This window comes from Centruroides sculpturatus, unplaced genomic scaffold, assembly GCF_000671375.1.
Source record: "Centruroides sculpturatus isolate CEXI.00-Female unplaced genomic scaffold, Cexi_2.0 scaffold4, whole genome shotgun sequence".
NCBI classification, from domain to species: Eukaryota; Metazoa; Arthropoda; class Arachnida; order Scorpiones; family Buthidae; genus Centruroides; species Centruroides sculpturatus.
The window spans coordinates 1,295,198-1,310,966 of record NW_019384444.1 but is presented as its reverse complement, the minus strand read 5'-3'; the positions used below and the strand labels follow the sequence as shown (position 1 = coordinate 1,310,966).

At 30.1% G+C, this 15,769-nt stretch overlaps 2 protein-coding genes across 4 annotated transcripts in view; one reads left to right on the top strand and one right to left on the bottom strand.

The window, feature by feature from the left end:
• Positions 1 to 7,219, bottom strand: part of LOC111620301 (cilia- and flagella-associated protein 97-like) — a 17,820-nt gene extending 10,601 nt beyond the window's left edge. The window contains exons 1-2 of one of the 3 annotated variants that reach the window (XM_023362206.1): positions 6,124 to 7,217; positions 299 to 341 (exon numbers count right to left, since the gene is read on the bottom strand). In XM_023362206.1, coding sequence (XP_023217974.1) covers positions 318 to 341; positions 6,124 to 6,987 — 888 coding nt within the window. In that variant the 5' untranslated portion in view covers positions 6,988 to 7,217 and the 3' untranslated portion in view covers positions 299 to 317. Of the gene's footprint in view, positions 1 to 298; positions 342 to 6,123 lie in introns of all 3 variants that reach the window. The other 2 variants (XM_023362204.1, XM_023362207.1) reach the window with 2 other exon arrangements.
• Positions 7,220 to 9,746: 2,527 nt separating this feature from the next.
• The window catches only part of LOC111620299 (inhibitor of growth protein 2-like), a 23,553-nt gene continuing 17,530 nt past the window's right edge, over positions 9,747 to 15,769 (top strand). The window contains exon 1 of the mRNA XM_023362203.1: positions 9,747 to 10,088. Within this exon, the coding sequence (XP_023217971.1) occupies positions 9,980 to 10,088 (109 nt within the window). The 5' untranslated portion in view covers positions 9,747 to 9,979. The remainder of the gene's footprint in view (positions 10,089 to 15,769) is intronic.

The window sequence follows — 15,769 nt, the reverse complement described above, 5'->3', positions numbered from 1 at the left end:
CACAAATATTGAAGTCGTAATATCACTAGAAAAATGTTTAAAGCACATAAAATCATATTATAATATATACATTTACAAGTATATACTGTATTTACAGTACATGCATTCGTAAATTTAGATTACTTTTTTCTGTACTATATTAAAAACTAAAATTTATTTGTTTGTAAGCTTAAAATAGATCCTTATTAACCATATATTATTAAAAATGCATTAATAAATAAAATACAGAACCAGAAATGGTAATTTATGGTTTAGTCTAGTGACAAGTAATATTCGGAGACAAGTAAATTCGACTTACGTCGCTTTCCTGGAACCAATTACTGACGTAAGGCGAGGTATACCTGTATATGTACAATATGTAAACATAAATATACATTGTCATGTATAGTCAGAAATACTTGTAGTCAAATGTTTATTATTTATAAAAAATATTATGAATAAGCAAATTAGTATTGCCAGAATTTTTCCATCTGCATCAATAGCCTTTAAACTGATTTTTAATTTTAACACAACAATTAAAATTATAGAACTAAAATTTTATGGGATAACCATATCATAATTACCTAATTTGAACTTAAAGAATATTCTATTGATATTATTGATTTTTCTGAACTGGCTATAAAATTTATAAGAATTTTCTATTCTGTAAGAAAAGCTAAATGATAACAGTATCTGATAGAGTACAAGATCTGAAATGCTAATTTGGAAAGCTTTGTTCAAATATTAATATCAGAAATTCAAAGATTCTAAGTCATAAATATACTAGTAGCCTGGGCGCCCCCTAGTGGGCGTTATTTACAAATTTCCATGAGGCACGGTTCCTTTGACTTTTTTGTTCCTATCAATATGCTGTACAGCTCTATTAAAGTCCCAATGGTAAGATTTACCCTCCGAATGATGAGGTGGCGACCCCCCAAACTGTAGCCCCTGTGCGAACAATAAAGTCAAAGGAACCATACCCCTACTCGCAACCCTTCGCGAGATATAAGCCCCTGAAATAATAAATTCCTATTACAAATATACTGAATTATTTATATTGTTATATTGACCAAATAATAATTTATGGGCNCTTATGAAAGTTTGCTTCCTGGATCCCAAAACAATAGCAGTGAGCAAATTTAGAGCAATTGGAACAAGTCAATAAACTTTGTGCTTGCAAAAAGAACAAGCGCTCAAATGATGAGTTTCCATAGCTCCACGCCTCCTCCAATATATATTTAATATTAATACAAAACAATAGAAAATTTTGTTTTCAAAATTAAAAAGTTTCTGTCATTTTAAGCATATAGATTAATGACTAAAAGAATGACCAATTTGTTTGTCAAAGTAAATTTACAGTGCTAATTTAAATTTACTATTATCATATGTCAGTACTGTACTACTGAATTACTATGTGTTAAAATTGTGTTCAATAATAAAACTTCTTAATTTAAATATTCAATATTTGTATTTTTGTATTCAATGTAATGACTTGCTGTTTTTAACAACATAAGATCAGACCAAAAATATTCGGTAGTTCTATAAATTTTGCTATGTACAACACTTCAAAAGATCTTGAACTTTTTATATTTAAAAAATAAAGAAAATATTAACCTTTCTGCAGTGGGTTAGTCAGATATGGTGCTATCCCTATGTAGTGAAGAATAAACGTGGGAAATTTTTAAAGTATTTTCCCATGCATTTTTCTCATTACTGTTTCGGAAAAAGATTTTGTAAACAGTATAGTCTAGTATAGGAAAGTCTTTTTTTATTGTTACATAATTCCTTTTTTATGCAAATTATTTTTACGGTAGTTTTTGGCAATATCTGCTTATGGATATAGCCGTCGGTCACCAGTGCCACACGATCGCTGGATATATCCATCTGTCACTGCGGAGTGGTTAACGATTATAAAAATAAAACATATGAATATGGCGCACAAACAGATTATTGACATCATCTCTGAATAAAACTTAATTTTTGATAATTAGAGATTTTAATATAATGAAATAATACATTAATAAAATTTGTTTGCATTTCATTCTTCTATTGTTCAATTTTCTTTTGTTATTTCAAGAAATCCAACACACATTATGTTTAGAAGAAAGATAAATTTTCTAAAAAACGTTTTTTCTTTTCTCTATTTCCTTATTTAGTTAATTACATTATTTAAGAAAAATTGAAAAGGAAAAGGAAAAATAATGATAAAATAACTATCTACTTCTAATTTTATAATGTTATTTATTTCACAGAAACCTTATTATCTAATTACAATTGATTTTTTATTATTTTGAATTTACTATTATGTATTGTTGCTTTGTTGTTTAGAGAAAAAACTGAAAAAAGCTATTTGTCCCTCAATCTTGAAATTAAAACAAATTTATTTGTTATTTGAAGTGCAGTCTCATTAATCTAAACTCCATTACATATAAACCAACTTTGGTCATTTTCCAATAAAGACAAGAAATTGTAGATTATTTTTTAAATTACAATGAATCCGTAAAATTAATATTACTGCACATTTTTGACATAAATATATGTATGAAACAGTGTAAAAATTTTTGAAATATATATATATTTGTCCAGAGACAAAATATCATGCTATTTACTTCTTTTTCTTCGTACATAACTCCACTAATCTAAACCATTCAACAATTAACTTGAGTTAATGAGAGTTCACTGTACACTAAGTTTTTGAGTATGAATTGTTATATCTCAACTGTCATCTCAACAGTTAATTTTCATATTTGAACTAATATTAAATAGGCCTTGCATTTCACAAATTAATAAATCTTTAACTTAACTGATAATGTTTATTACACATAGCATTTATGAATTTAATGATAAAATACAACAGTAATTTAATCTTTTTCTAAAAAATTTCACAATATTTAAAATTATATAAACAGTCTCTATTGTCAGTAGCATTCATAAAAAAATAGTTGTAAAATCAATCAAATAAACTAATTAATTATGTTAGACAGCTGTAAGTGGTTTAGATTTTGGATGTGAATTTGGCAGCAATCCCAACTCAACTGCAAACTTTACATTCAAAAAAATTCGCCCATCAACATCAATGAAATGTCAGGAAAGGAAGAAAACATTAACCAGGAAAAAAATCCAAAGATACACATCGTTATCAAGAAATCTCTTGGACAGTTTTGCATGACTCCATCCTAACCCAAAAAGTAATTGGTTAAACTTTACCTATGTGCATCGTCATGGCTGTGGTCACAACTGTTCATACCCCCAACTGACTCCTCGCCGAGTGTACAATGTCACTAGTTATTGATATGTGTGTTCAAGAACTACCATGAATCAATAACTAGTGACATTATACACTTGGTGGCCTGCTGGTGGCTCCCCTTCGGGAGGAGTCAGTCAGGAGCATGAACAGTCACGACCATGGTCATGATGGTGCACGTAAGTAAAATTTGACTGAATTTTCTTCTATAAATGAACTTTTAAAATCTTTTTTTTTTTTTTTGCATTTTTCATTAAAAACTGAATCATTTTTAAAATAAGATCTTAAATTAATAAAAATATATCAATGTCATAAATTTAATATTGGTATATTTTTTTCTGTAAATATTGTAAATCCCTAATCTAGAATTAAATGTTTATGTATTGATGAATAAGCACAGAATAATTTTCTTTGGGTACAGCTTAAGCAATTAAGCAAGGCTAAAATGTACATGCAAGAATGCAATAGCCTTACCTTTTAAATAAAAACAACACAATGAATTTTTCATGAAGATACAAGAGCACATTGTAAAATTCAAGGAGTGCTAGCAGTAAGAAAAGTAACAACTACTGTTGTGAACAGACTTATTTGATACATTATTTAGCATTTCATTAGAAATATATTAATGCTATAATAAAGCTTATAAATTATTTTATAATAATTATTATATTTATTATATATTATTTTTCTAATATGGAAAGATTTTGAAGAAAATAGTTTCTAATAAATTTATGAAATTTTTCTATACATATCATTTATGTATATTATGAAAAATACAGCGTGTCCAACAAAGATCTTTATCATTCTAAGCATTAATAACAAAAATACTAACAGGTGAAATGAAATGCAGTTTGCTGCAAAAGAATGAAGAAATCTAAGTTTATCTGGTACAATTACCTGAGGTAGATGGCAATAATTGCTTGCTAGTTGTGATAAGTAGACAGTGGATTTTAGGCAAATTCCTATTTTTTTCTTTGGTATATACATGGCTAAGATTTTGTATGAACACTTTTCATGAACATTTAGATCAAAACAATGGTATTTTATAATGCCTAAAAATGCTTATTTTGACGTTGCTGCCTATTTTTGACTAAAACAGAAAGTTTAGTCTGTTTTCATAATTTTAGAAAGTTTTTATTAATTTTTTTGTTTTATTTTCTGCAAAGGTTTACTTTAATTCTTAAATTAAACTGCTTAAGTTTCATTTTTTTTCCTGAAAATGCAATCAGACAAATTCATTTTTTTTATTATTATTGCTTACTTATATTTAAGTCCCAGTGGATGCATATCCCAAGAAGAAAAAATTAGAATGCAATAATAACAGAAATAAATTACACCCCCTGATGCAATTTTAGAGTAATAAAATTAAAACTATATGAAATATTTTAAAATAAATTGTTTTATTTAATGAATATAGTGTTAGAGATGCTTTATTTGTCATTTTTAGATAGTGGATTTTAGGCAAATGCCTATTTTTTCCTTAGCACATACATGGATAAGATTTTGTACTAACTACTACAGTGAACATTTCTTCGATATCAAAAAACTTCTGGCAACTTTAGCGGACAATGCAGTTTGTGTAACTAAAGCCAAGAAAATTTTGAATGACATTTATGTTCAGAATAAGTTTATGTATATCAAGTGTTATTTCACATTCATTGCAGATACTATTACTGCTCTTGAAAGTAGTGGGAAACCTATATATGAACAAATTTATCTCCTCAACAGAGCAAACCAGAAACTTTGTGATGCACCAGGCACTGCTGCAAAAAAAGTGAAGAGTTGAAAGCAGTGCTTCAAAAGAGACTTGGATTACATCTACTGAAGATAACGGACAATATTTCAACCTTGGAAGAAGATGAACTGGGAATTCACTTTCAGTTTTGCTCTTCTTTCCTGCCAAAATATCAGCCACAATAAACGAGCACTTTAATATTAATTCTTCAATTTCAATATTAATTCTTAGTCCGTTATCTTCAGTAGATGTGTTCCACATCTACTGAAGATAACAGATTATGCGCTCTTTCTCTGCATATAAATTAATTCTTAGTGACAAACGTTGCAACTTTTCTATTGAAAATTTGGAAAAAGTGCTTGTAATATATTATGAAGCTAACTATGGGAAACAGAATGAATAAAAAATGTAAAGATAATTGTTCGTCTATTTTTGTGTTTGCATCATTCTGAATACATGCATTTTTGTTTGGAATACATATGTTAAATAAAAAAATTCATTGTCCTGATAAGAATGTTAATTGTTCATTGTGTGAATTTTCACTGCCTATTTTTTGTTTATAAAGCCTAAACGACGCAATTTAAGAGCTTATTTTAAGCACCTAAAATGACACTTTTAAGGGCCTATAGGTCCACTGTCTAGTGATAAGGACCCATACCTTGGCCTCCGCGATCGCCCAAAATAACTCCACTGGATTTCTTTTTTTTGGGGTTATGTTAAAGACAGGGTTTATCAAACACCTGTTTCTGATATATTCATTTTAAAGGATACAATTACAATCCTCACTGTTACACTGCAAATGTTAAAAACACTTGGGAGGGAAGTCGAGTACAGATTCAACATTGTTTGTGCTACTAATGGAGCTCACATACAGCTACATTGAAGGTACTGTAAAAAAAACTCTTAGATTTCTTCATTCTTTTGCAGCAAAGTGCATTTCATTTCACCTGTTAGTATTTTTGTTATTAATGTTTAGAATGATAAAGATCTTTCTCAGACACACTGTATAATTACTGTATATGTGCAAGTATATAGTTTTCTATTTATACTATTTTAAATATGTGATTTTCATATATTTAAATATTTTTTATATATTTATACTATTTAAATATATGAAAATCACATATTTAACATACTTTCATTAGTAAAAAAATTTTTCACTTACTCGATTTTCCATTTCAATTGTTTGTTGTGGCCGGCGTCTAGGTATAAGCGATGGTGTTTGACGTGTCCTAGTCTGAGAATGGTATTTGGATTTTGTTCTCGAATGGATGGATATTAATTTCTTAAATAATCTTTGATTTTCTTGATCAATATTGCAAATTTCATCATTCGAGAAAGAAACACATTTTCTTCTTCTAGTCAACGGCGGGGTTACACAATTTCTTGGTCTTATAAGCCTAGACCTTTGATGAGTTTCTAATTGTTTGACAGCATCTAATAATTCATTCATATCTAAAGTTTTATTCTCAATCATGGATCTACGTACAAATGCTGTTTTAGGATAATCTTTTGCCTTTGGAATGCTAGCTGGAAATTTAATTAATGAGGAATTTTCATTTTCTGACTGATGCAATTCTACATCCATTGAGACATTTCTAGCATCAGATTTGTTTTTTGGCAATGGACTATGACAATATGGTGAATGGAGAGGAGTAACATCAGTAATTGATTCTGATTCCGAAATGTTTAATGAATCTTCAGAATCACTCATAGATACGCTGGATGAAAGAGATTCGGAGCTCTCTTGATCATTCCCTACAGCAGAAACGTCAAATTCACATTCTTCTGCAATCTGACATTTAATTTCATCCGCGTATTCGTCTTTCTCTTCGTTATATTTATCTATTTGATGGCATTGCTGAGTGCCAGATAACATTTCGTGATTACAGCTGACCACGTTAGGTAAATAATCATGAAATGCTTCGTCGTCTGCATATAAACGGCACTGGCTATTTGTAGATGACTGATCGGGATTCAACAATTCTGAACTACTCTGACGATAAATTACATCGTTTGTCAACGACATTTTACATGCTAATAATTACAATCATTACAATAGCTATTCAATCATATTTATGAGATTTTGAAAAGTAACGCCGTAAACCACGAATCTCCTCTCCATTGTTTGTATAGAACAGTGTTGCCGCTTAAGAGATTTTAAATTTAAATATATCAAATATAATAATTTAGAATAATGTATATAAATAAAATATTAAAAAATGAATTATTAATATCTTTTGGACTTTTCCTACTCTGAGTTATTCAAAAAAGTATTATCGCGGCCATCGCTATAAGGGCAGAAAGCTGCACGTCTCGCTTATATATTAATAGTTATCGCTTGTTTCGCTTGTTACGTAATATTGTATTAGAATTGAATTTTTCAAAAAGGAATTAGGGCTTATACTAATGAGTTTGCCATCCGAATATGGCCAATTAGTGAGAACACTTGAACAAAACAAAGATACGGATTCTGGTAAAGGTTCTGGATGCAAAAGAAGTTCAACTACAGAAAAATCCAGGACTGTGGAGTCGGAGTCGGAGTCGTGGAGTTTTGGTGTTTTAGCCGGAGTCGGAGTCGGAGTCGGATTGGTAAGGAAAAGTCGTAGTCGGAGAAGGAGTTGGAGTCGGTAGATTTTTACGCGACTCCACATCCCTGGAAAAATCAAAACTGAAGTAGAAGCATATATGGCAGGGGTGGCCAACCTGCGGCTCTTTGAAGGATTATATGTGGCTCTCGATAAATGTACCCGAGTTTTCTTTTCATTTTTGTGTTATTATATTTTAAAAAATTATTATCGTTCCATATGTGTTTCAAAATGTCTTTTAAATTACTAACAACAAATATGAAAGACTAAGTGCAACGTTGTAACAAATTTCATTTCCGTCCAAGTTAAGAATGATATGACTCATCGAAAACTGCGCGAACGAACATAAACAGTGGCGTAATCGTCCGTTATCGACCGACTCCAGACCAATTTTGAATTTGTAAACTGTCATTGCAATGGACAGTTGACATTGTGCTCTGGAGGAAACAATTTGTATCACTTTTGCTACGGATATAATTTGCAATCTGGAATTTTTTGCATATCTTTTTAATACGTATTTAATTGCGGCTCGCGAAAAATTTCAAATTTTGAAAAATGGCTCGGACTATCAAGGAGCTTGGCCAACCCGGATATATGGATATAGATGACGAAGATAGTACAAGCAACAAGTAGACAGTCCAGGAAAATGAAATCAATATTGATTTAGGACTTCGAGATCACACCGATATAGAATATCAAGAAGCTATTGAGCAAATTCGAGAAGTACAAGAACTAAGATCGGCTAGAAAAACGATCAAGTCCATGTTATAATGAAACAACATGTAAATTGAGCATAACTCAAAATAAAGAACCTGTGACTGTACAGGAGGCGATGAGTGAAAATGAAGCAGAAAAATGGAGGGAAGGCATTAAAAAATAACTTCAGAATTTAGAAGAAAAACAAACGTGGAAAATTGTTGATCGTCCAACAAAACGCCACACTATTACTTCAAGATTTTTTAAACGAAAAAGTGACGACAATGGTAACATTATTGAGTATAAAGCACGTCTTGTAGCGAGAGGATGCCAACAACTTGAAAACGTTAAATATATAGAGATATTTTCACCTGTTGTAAAGTAAGAACAAGACAATAGTGACTATATTTGCTTTGGCAGCGTATCTAGGATAGCGTATATATCATTTTGACTTTTTTAAATTAAAAAAAAAATTTTTTTGCCCTGTGGGAAATAAGAAGGTATCATTTAGCAAGTCCACTATGGATTCGGTCAGACTCACAAATGAGGCAGTCGGGTGATGAGAGACAGGACCCGACATATCCGGACGGAACCCCCGAAAAATGCCTGGGAATTTTTCGACCCGTCCGGATTCGACCCCGAGTCCTCCAGAGCGATAGGCTATCATCTTGATTGCTCGACTATCTGACTTTCTTTCGATATTAAAAAGACATATCTGAATGGACATGTCGAGGAAAAATAAACATGGAACAACCTGAAAGTTGTTCCATGTGTATACATGCTGATAATACGAAATGTAGAAAACAATAATAAAAATTTTGTGGGTACCGTTTCGGTGCTAAGTTTATCTTTACCAAAGAAAAACCCCAAAGAAAAAACTTAGACTGTTATCTAAATTGTCATAATGTCACCGGCACTACATGTGCTCTAGGAACACCTGCAGCTAGTGCCGGGTGAAAAGAAGAAAATACAGTTTTTTTGGGCATTTTTACTCTTTTCGATTGCTTATATATCGGCAACCCTTTATAGAAAAATCTGAAATTTTGCATATTGCCTAAGAAAACAATCATCTTTTGAACGAGATATTCAGAATTACTATAGTCGTTTGGGGCAACTTCCGAAAATCGGCAACTGATTCCTATATACAGCCATGGTCAGTCAACGACTTTTTACTTGGCGCGGAATTCCTGCCACGACTCTCGATTCTTTAGATTTCAAATTTAAATACGATTGTTCTGCACATTATCGCTTTATAAAGTTCTATGAAGAAATAATTTTTTTTAGCATATATAAATATGATGAACATTATTAATAACTGAATATCAAAATTTAATTACATCATAAATTTTTAAAATTATGTTTTTACTAAAACATTAACTTTCATACTTAATATTAATTCAAACGAAACTAACAAAACTAATTTATAAATTACCGAATTTAAAAATATTAATTATAAAAATAAAAACAAAAAATAATAATAATAAAGATTAATTGTTTAACCACCAGTTTGCGTTGTAGTCGACTTCCATGTTTTTTTTTTCTAAATGCCTTTTGATTCCATTTCAAACGAGCTAAATGCTGGTGGCGATCTGAAACGCTTATCGGTTGTTAGTCGTTGTTAATAAAAATTTGTTTTTTTTTTCTTTTTAGTCAGTATTTGTCGAAAAAGCCGTCAAAATAACGTCGAAAGAAGGAAACTCATGGGACGCGGTTTTAAATCAAGCCGCTATAGAAGCGATGTTGTCAGCTTCTTATGTAGATCATTATTTAGAATGCGTCGAAAATTTACCAGATGACGTTCAAAGAAATATCACACAATTAAGAGAATTGGATCTGAAATATCAAGGTATATCTTACCACCTTATAATAATAACATAATCTGATTATTAAGATTTTTTCATTAGTTTATGTTAAATTTTGCTTAAGGATTAACAGATTGGTCAAAATAGTTAAGAATAAAATACACTTTTAAAATAATTGTATAAAACCATTATATATATTTAGTTAATATTTCCATAAACTAAAGTTTTTACAATGTTTTCTGTTTTATTGATTGTCTTTCTTAATATTTCAATATATTAGATGAATACTATGAATAAATTTAAAAATAGCTCCTTTTTTATTGTTTTGGGAAAGAACTATTTATAAATACTTTTTCCATTCCATATCAGTATTCATAAATTTGGTTTATGATTTGTATTTTAAATATTTATTTATGATTTCAAGACATAATGTAAATATGTCTTCTTTGGGAATTAAAAAAAAATTTAATGTGAATATATCATTAAGAAGAATGAATATATATCAGCTGTGATATGATTTACATTTAATAAATTTAAATATATTAATCAAGAAAAATCTATAGGCCTATGTATAAAATATTGAATAGTTTAGCTATTCTCTTCATATAATTTTAAAATTAGAAATATTTGAAATGTATTTATCATTGGTACTTTCCAGTTAGCAAGGCGCCAGTCATTTGATGCAATCCAACTGGCGTGTATTAGGTTGATAATTGGTTCAGAGAGGATTTCCCAAATGGATAGGTTAGGTTTAAGATTAGTTTTTAAGCTTAGGTTAGAGTTAGATTGCATCAATTGACTGGTGCCCTGCTAACCAATAAGTACCTTATAATTTTTAAGAGATATAAATGTAAAGTATAATGTGAAAAATAAGCTAGCTAATAATTATATCGTGACTGTAATTCTTTTTAATTTTTTTGTTTGTAAAAATAGTGATTCATTATCTTACAAAATAGCAACAAATTGAACCTTAAAAGAAATTCCAGGATAATCTATTGTAAATTCTAACATTTTTGATCTTCAAAGGAGATCTTCCTCAGGAAGAGCTTCTTTATTGGAATCTTCAGATCTTCTTTAAATTGGAATGCAGAAATGGAACAATTTTAAGAATTATTTAGAAAATGTATAAACGAGAATTTTTAAACTAATTCTCTTTAAAAATTTTTAAAATAAAGAAATTATTTTAAAAGTAGTAGTTAAAGAATTCTCATTTATACATTTTTTAAATAATTCTTAAAAACATTCCATTTCTGCATTCCAAATTAAAGAATCCTGAGGAAGATTTCCTTTGAAGATCGAAAACATTAGAATTTGCAATAGATTATCCTGGAATTTCTTTTAAGGATCAATTCGTTGCTATTTTGTAAGATATATTCCAGGCTTCCAGAGTGTGAGCTACATTCAGTATCTGTTTAATATAAAAACAGTTCATTGACAAATACATCATAATGAAGCTAGATACAAAAATGAAACATGACCCCTCTTGATAATTTCTGCATAGTTAATTTCTTTAGCATCTGTTTGAAATGCTCTCATAAATTACTAATTACTTTCATTTTATACTAATTATTACAAAATCAATAGCAAAATTAATGCTATCAATTTACTAGCATTTCATTTCCAAGAGATTTTTCATTATTGACATGGAATGAAATGATACATAAATGTTATTATTTGTTTTAACTACTGTAAATGAATACTAACTGTACATAGTACCTAACATGAAAGGAATACTAACATTTTAGTATTCATTTTATGTGATGATTATTTTGACAAGTTTTTTTTTACAAATATTATAGAAATTATTTGCATTAAGTACAAAATAAAATTTTTCATTTGTGGTAACATTCTAAGCATGACAAACATTCAATACATTAAAATATTTTATATCATAAGAATTCTGTAGCAAGACTTAAACAAAACTTTTTTTTGCATGAGTGTGACTAGTAATGAATTAGAAATATAATAGTTTAAAAAATTAAAATGTGAGAAATCATAATGTTATAACTATTTTTTTTTTTTTTGTTTTTAGTCTGTATTTGTCAAAATGCTAAAAATTGAAACTTTTACATGATAATCTCTTCAGAAAAATTTCATAAACTTAAAATCATGCAGGAAAATATCTGGTTAATTTATTCTAAAATAACAGACTCCTGATTGATTGGCTTTTATAGACCAGACCTTGGGCCAGATAAATGAATGGCTGATTAATCTGAAAAAAACATATCATTTACAGGTTGAAAATTAAATATATATATACATAAGGAATGAAACATCTGCCATTGATATAATTCTTATATATTGATATATTTATTTATATATAAGAATTATATCAATGGCAGATTTATCTTTCTTTTTGATAAACAATTTTTGCAATTTTAAGCTCTTTCCTTCCAAATAATAAACCAGTATTATTTTGTAAATTTTATTTCTGCTCATAGCTTTTAGGTTTTCTGATTTTGTTCTTTTAGCATTTTTCCCTGACTAGTGCTTTCATGATTTCATTGTTAACACTTTCTTCTCTAGAATGTTGCCATCTACAAACCATTTATAGGTGTCTTTTTCTTCCAAGTTTTTGAACTCTGAAGATTGTTTCAAATTGCACAGTGTTCAGTTTATTTTTTTGACATCAAACCATAATTTTCTGTATGATCTCATGAATGCTGATGATGTCACTTTTTCAAAAGATGGCATCATCTTTTGATGCCATCTTTTGAAAAAAAAGTTTTGAAAAAAATTTGAAAAATCTTTTGAAAAAAAAGTCCTGTATTGGGTTGATCAAAAAGTTTATTCATATGATGATGATGATGATGATGATGATGCAATCACTGCATTAATTCAAGTGAATCCACATTAAACTAATTGCATAAGTGTTATCTATTGTTCAAGGATTGGTTGTTGACAATTCACACTACTTAGGATACATATCATGCTATGAGAGAAATCAGTTGAAGGAGAGAATCTGATAGACAGAATATCTGCCTGTGATTCACTGCTCAAACATAACCAGATGAATTCCCTTCTGAAACAACTAATTATTGGCAATGAAAAATGAATTGTTTATGATAATGTGTATTGAAAAAGATCACAGAGAAAATCATCTAACTCCTGTAGTGCAGTCAAAAGCTGGTTTGCATCCAAAAAATGTTATGCTAATCTTATGACTGGCAGGAAATTACTTCTACTTCAAAATCAGATCATTAATACAGAAAAGTAGTGCTTGCAGCTCTTGATAATCTGAAGGCAGTTATTGAAGAAAAACTGCCAGTATTAGCAAGAAAAGAGTGGCTTTTCAGCATAATATTGCTAGATTGCATGCCTCTTTGAACACTTGGAAAAAAATTATTGAAATTTAGATGGGATGTTTTGTGCCATCCACATTATAACGTAATTTCACTAGTGGCATTATGAACGGTGACCTTTAGCAAATAACAGTTCACAAGCACTTTCAAATAGCATAAAGCTACCATCATCAGGTGAAAAATTGAACATAACACATACTGTAATACATTTATGTGAAGTCCTCTTTCTCATAACTGAAAACAATTATTTTCAATTTAATGGCACGATATGTAAACAAACACAAGGAGTGCCAATGGGTTTCCCTCTATCACTTATGTTGGCAGAACTCATTATATGCAACATTGAACATCGTATTTTCAATGGTCCCTTACCATCCAATACCCGATTATGTATTTACAGTGTGTTGACGACATACTACTCGTGTGGGAAAGCTCTACTGAACGTCTAAAAGAATTTATTCAAGCATTGGCCTCTATTTATCCTTCTATCAACTTCATGATAGAGGAAGAACAAAATGCCAAAATCTCTTTCTTAGATCTAGAAATCCATACATTTCCTGATCTCCTATTTTCTGTGTGTATCATAAAAACAATAACACACTGCAAATTATCTCAGCAACAGCCTTCCAACCCATAAACTACGTGTACTCTGCCATAACTTCCCTCATTAGGAGAGCTTACCTCCTACCTTCCAACCAAGCACTAGTAGAAGAAGGATTGCAAGTCATTAGTAGTGCTATGCAAAAAGCTGGTTATTCTCGATCTAAATTCCATTTTCTCCAAAATCGTGTTAAAAAGCTTTTTCCACAGTCTTTTCTTCACAACAAAAAGAAACTAAAAATAGCACATCTCCGATACCGTTTTTAGGCCTCGTTTCTCTAAAAATAATACATCTTTTTAGAATGAATGGTTTTATATTACAGTTAACCACAGAACCAACATTACAAAGACTATTATGTAATAATAGGGATAGTTTTAAATTGAATGAAAAATATGGGGTCTATCAAATCCACTAAAACATGATTTATCAGGAGAAGAGACCAGCTACATAGAGGCCACAGCCAGAAAGTTAATTTCTTGCATCCTAGAACATCAGGACGATATCAGAAACAACAGACCATCAACTGAATTAGCTAAAAAAGTGCTTGAGCAAGATTATCAGCCACTCTGGACCCAAACAAAATTACTCAAATGATGTAACAACTCGGCATGAATTATTTATTTGGGAGAACCTTTACATCTTGGCCTTAACACCGTGCAACACTACTACTATTGAAATTCCACAAATATGGACAACATTATTTAAGCAAGCTAGTCAACATCTCTAGTACTTTGTTATTGTTTACTACACATTTTGGGATATTACAATATTCATATGGCTGCTCAAGAGTTTTTGAATTTTATTCTGTTTCAAATTCAAATTAATATTCTATTCATGTGCTTCGTTTAAATCCATAAGCTGTTCGAATGTTTCAAACTTGGAAACAGTTGTATTCAATTTTTCACCTGATGGTGATAGCTTTTTTGCTATTCGAAAGATCTTGTGAACCCTTTTATTTGCTAAAGGTCACCATTCGTAACGCCAGAACATGCTAGTGAAATTACGTTATAAAATTAAATGTTGGCGTGAAGTGTACTTTTCTTTTGTCATCCACATATTCTCCTGATTTTGCACATTCAGATTATTACTAATTTTCATCTTTCCTTATTATTACATGTACTGGAATAGCTCCTACTGTGGGTCTAAATTTTTAAATCTTTGGGGTATGGGTTTCTTCAAGCCTATGAGGATATTTGAATCTATGTTTATTTTTTTCAAAAGTAGTTTTTTTATTTGTTAGTACTGTATCTTTAGCTTTTGATAAATATTTATTTCCAACATAAGTTAAAGCTATTTTAGCAACAAGAAGTTAAAATTTTACATCCTTACTACAGTCAATGATTACATTTTCATTCATGTCTTTATTCTCAAACTTGTCAAAATTGATCATTTTTATATTGGCTATACTTGGTATGATAAGCATAGTACAGTAGAACCTCAAAAACTCGGCCTAATGTGGACCGAAGGGTGGCCGAGATTGTGAAAATGCCGGGTTATCAGGAATGGGGTTAAAAAAATAAGTACGAATGTGGAGTCCTCAGAAAATACTGTACTATACTTGTATGTATTGTTTGCTTGAGAATACAACAGAGAATAAACTGCCCAAATATCCTTAAACAAAGGAAAAGTACGTCTTTTATGAAGGCATAGAGCCATTACTACATGAAAATGAAAATTAATGAATACACTGTACAGTAATTTACCTGATAAGACAGACCTCAGAAAAATACTTTATGAGGCATAAAGCTGTCTTTATCATGAAAATTAATTAACTAAGGATTTTTTTGCCCTGCCAGGGTGTGGCCGAGTTATCCGGAGTGCC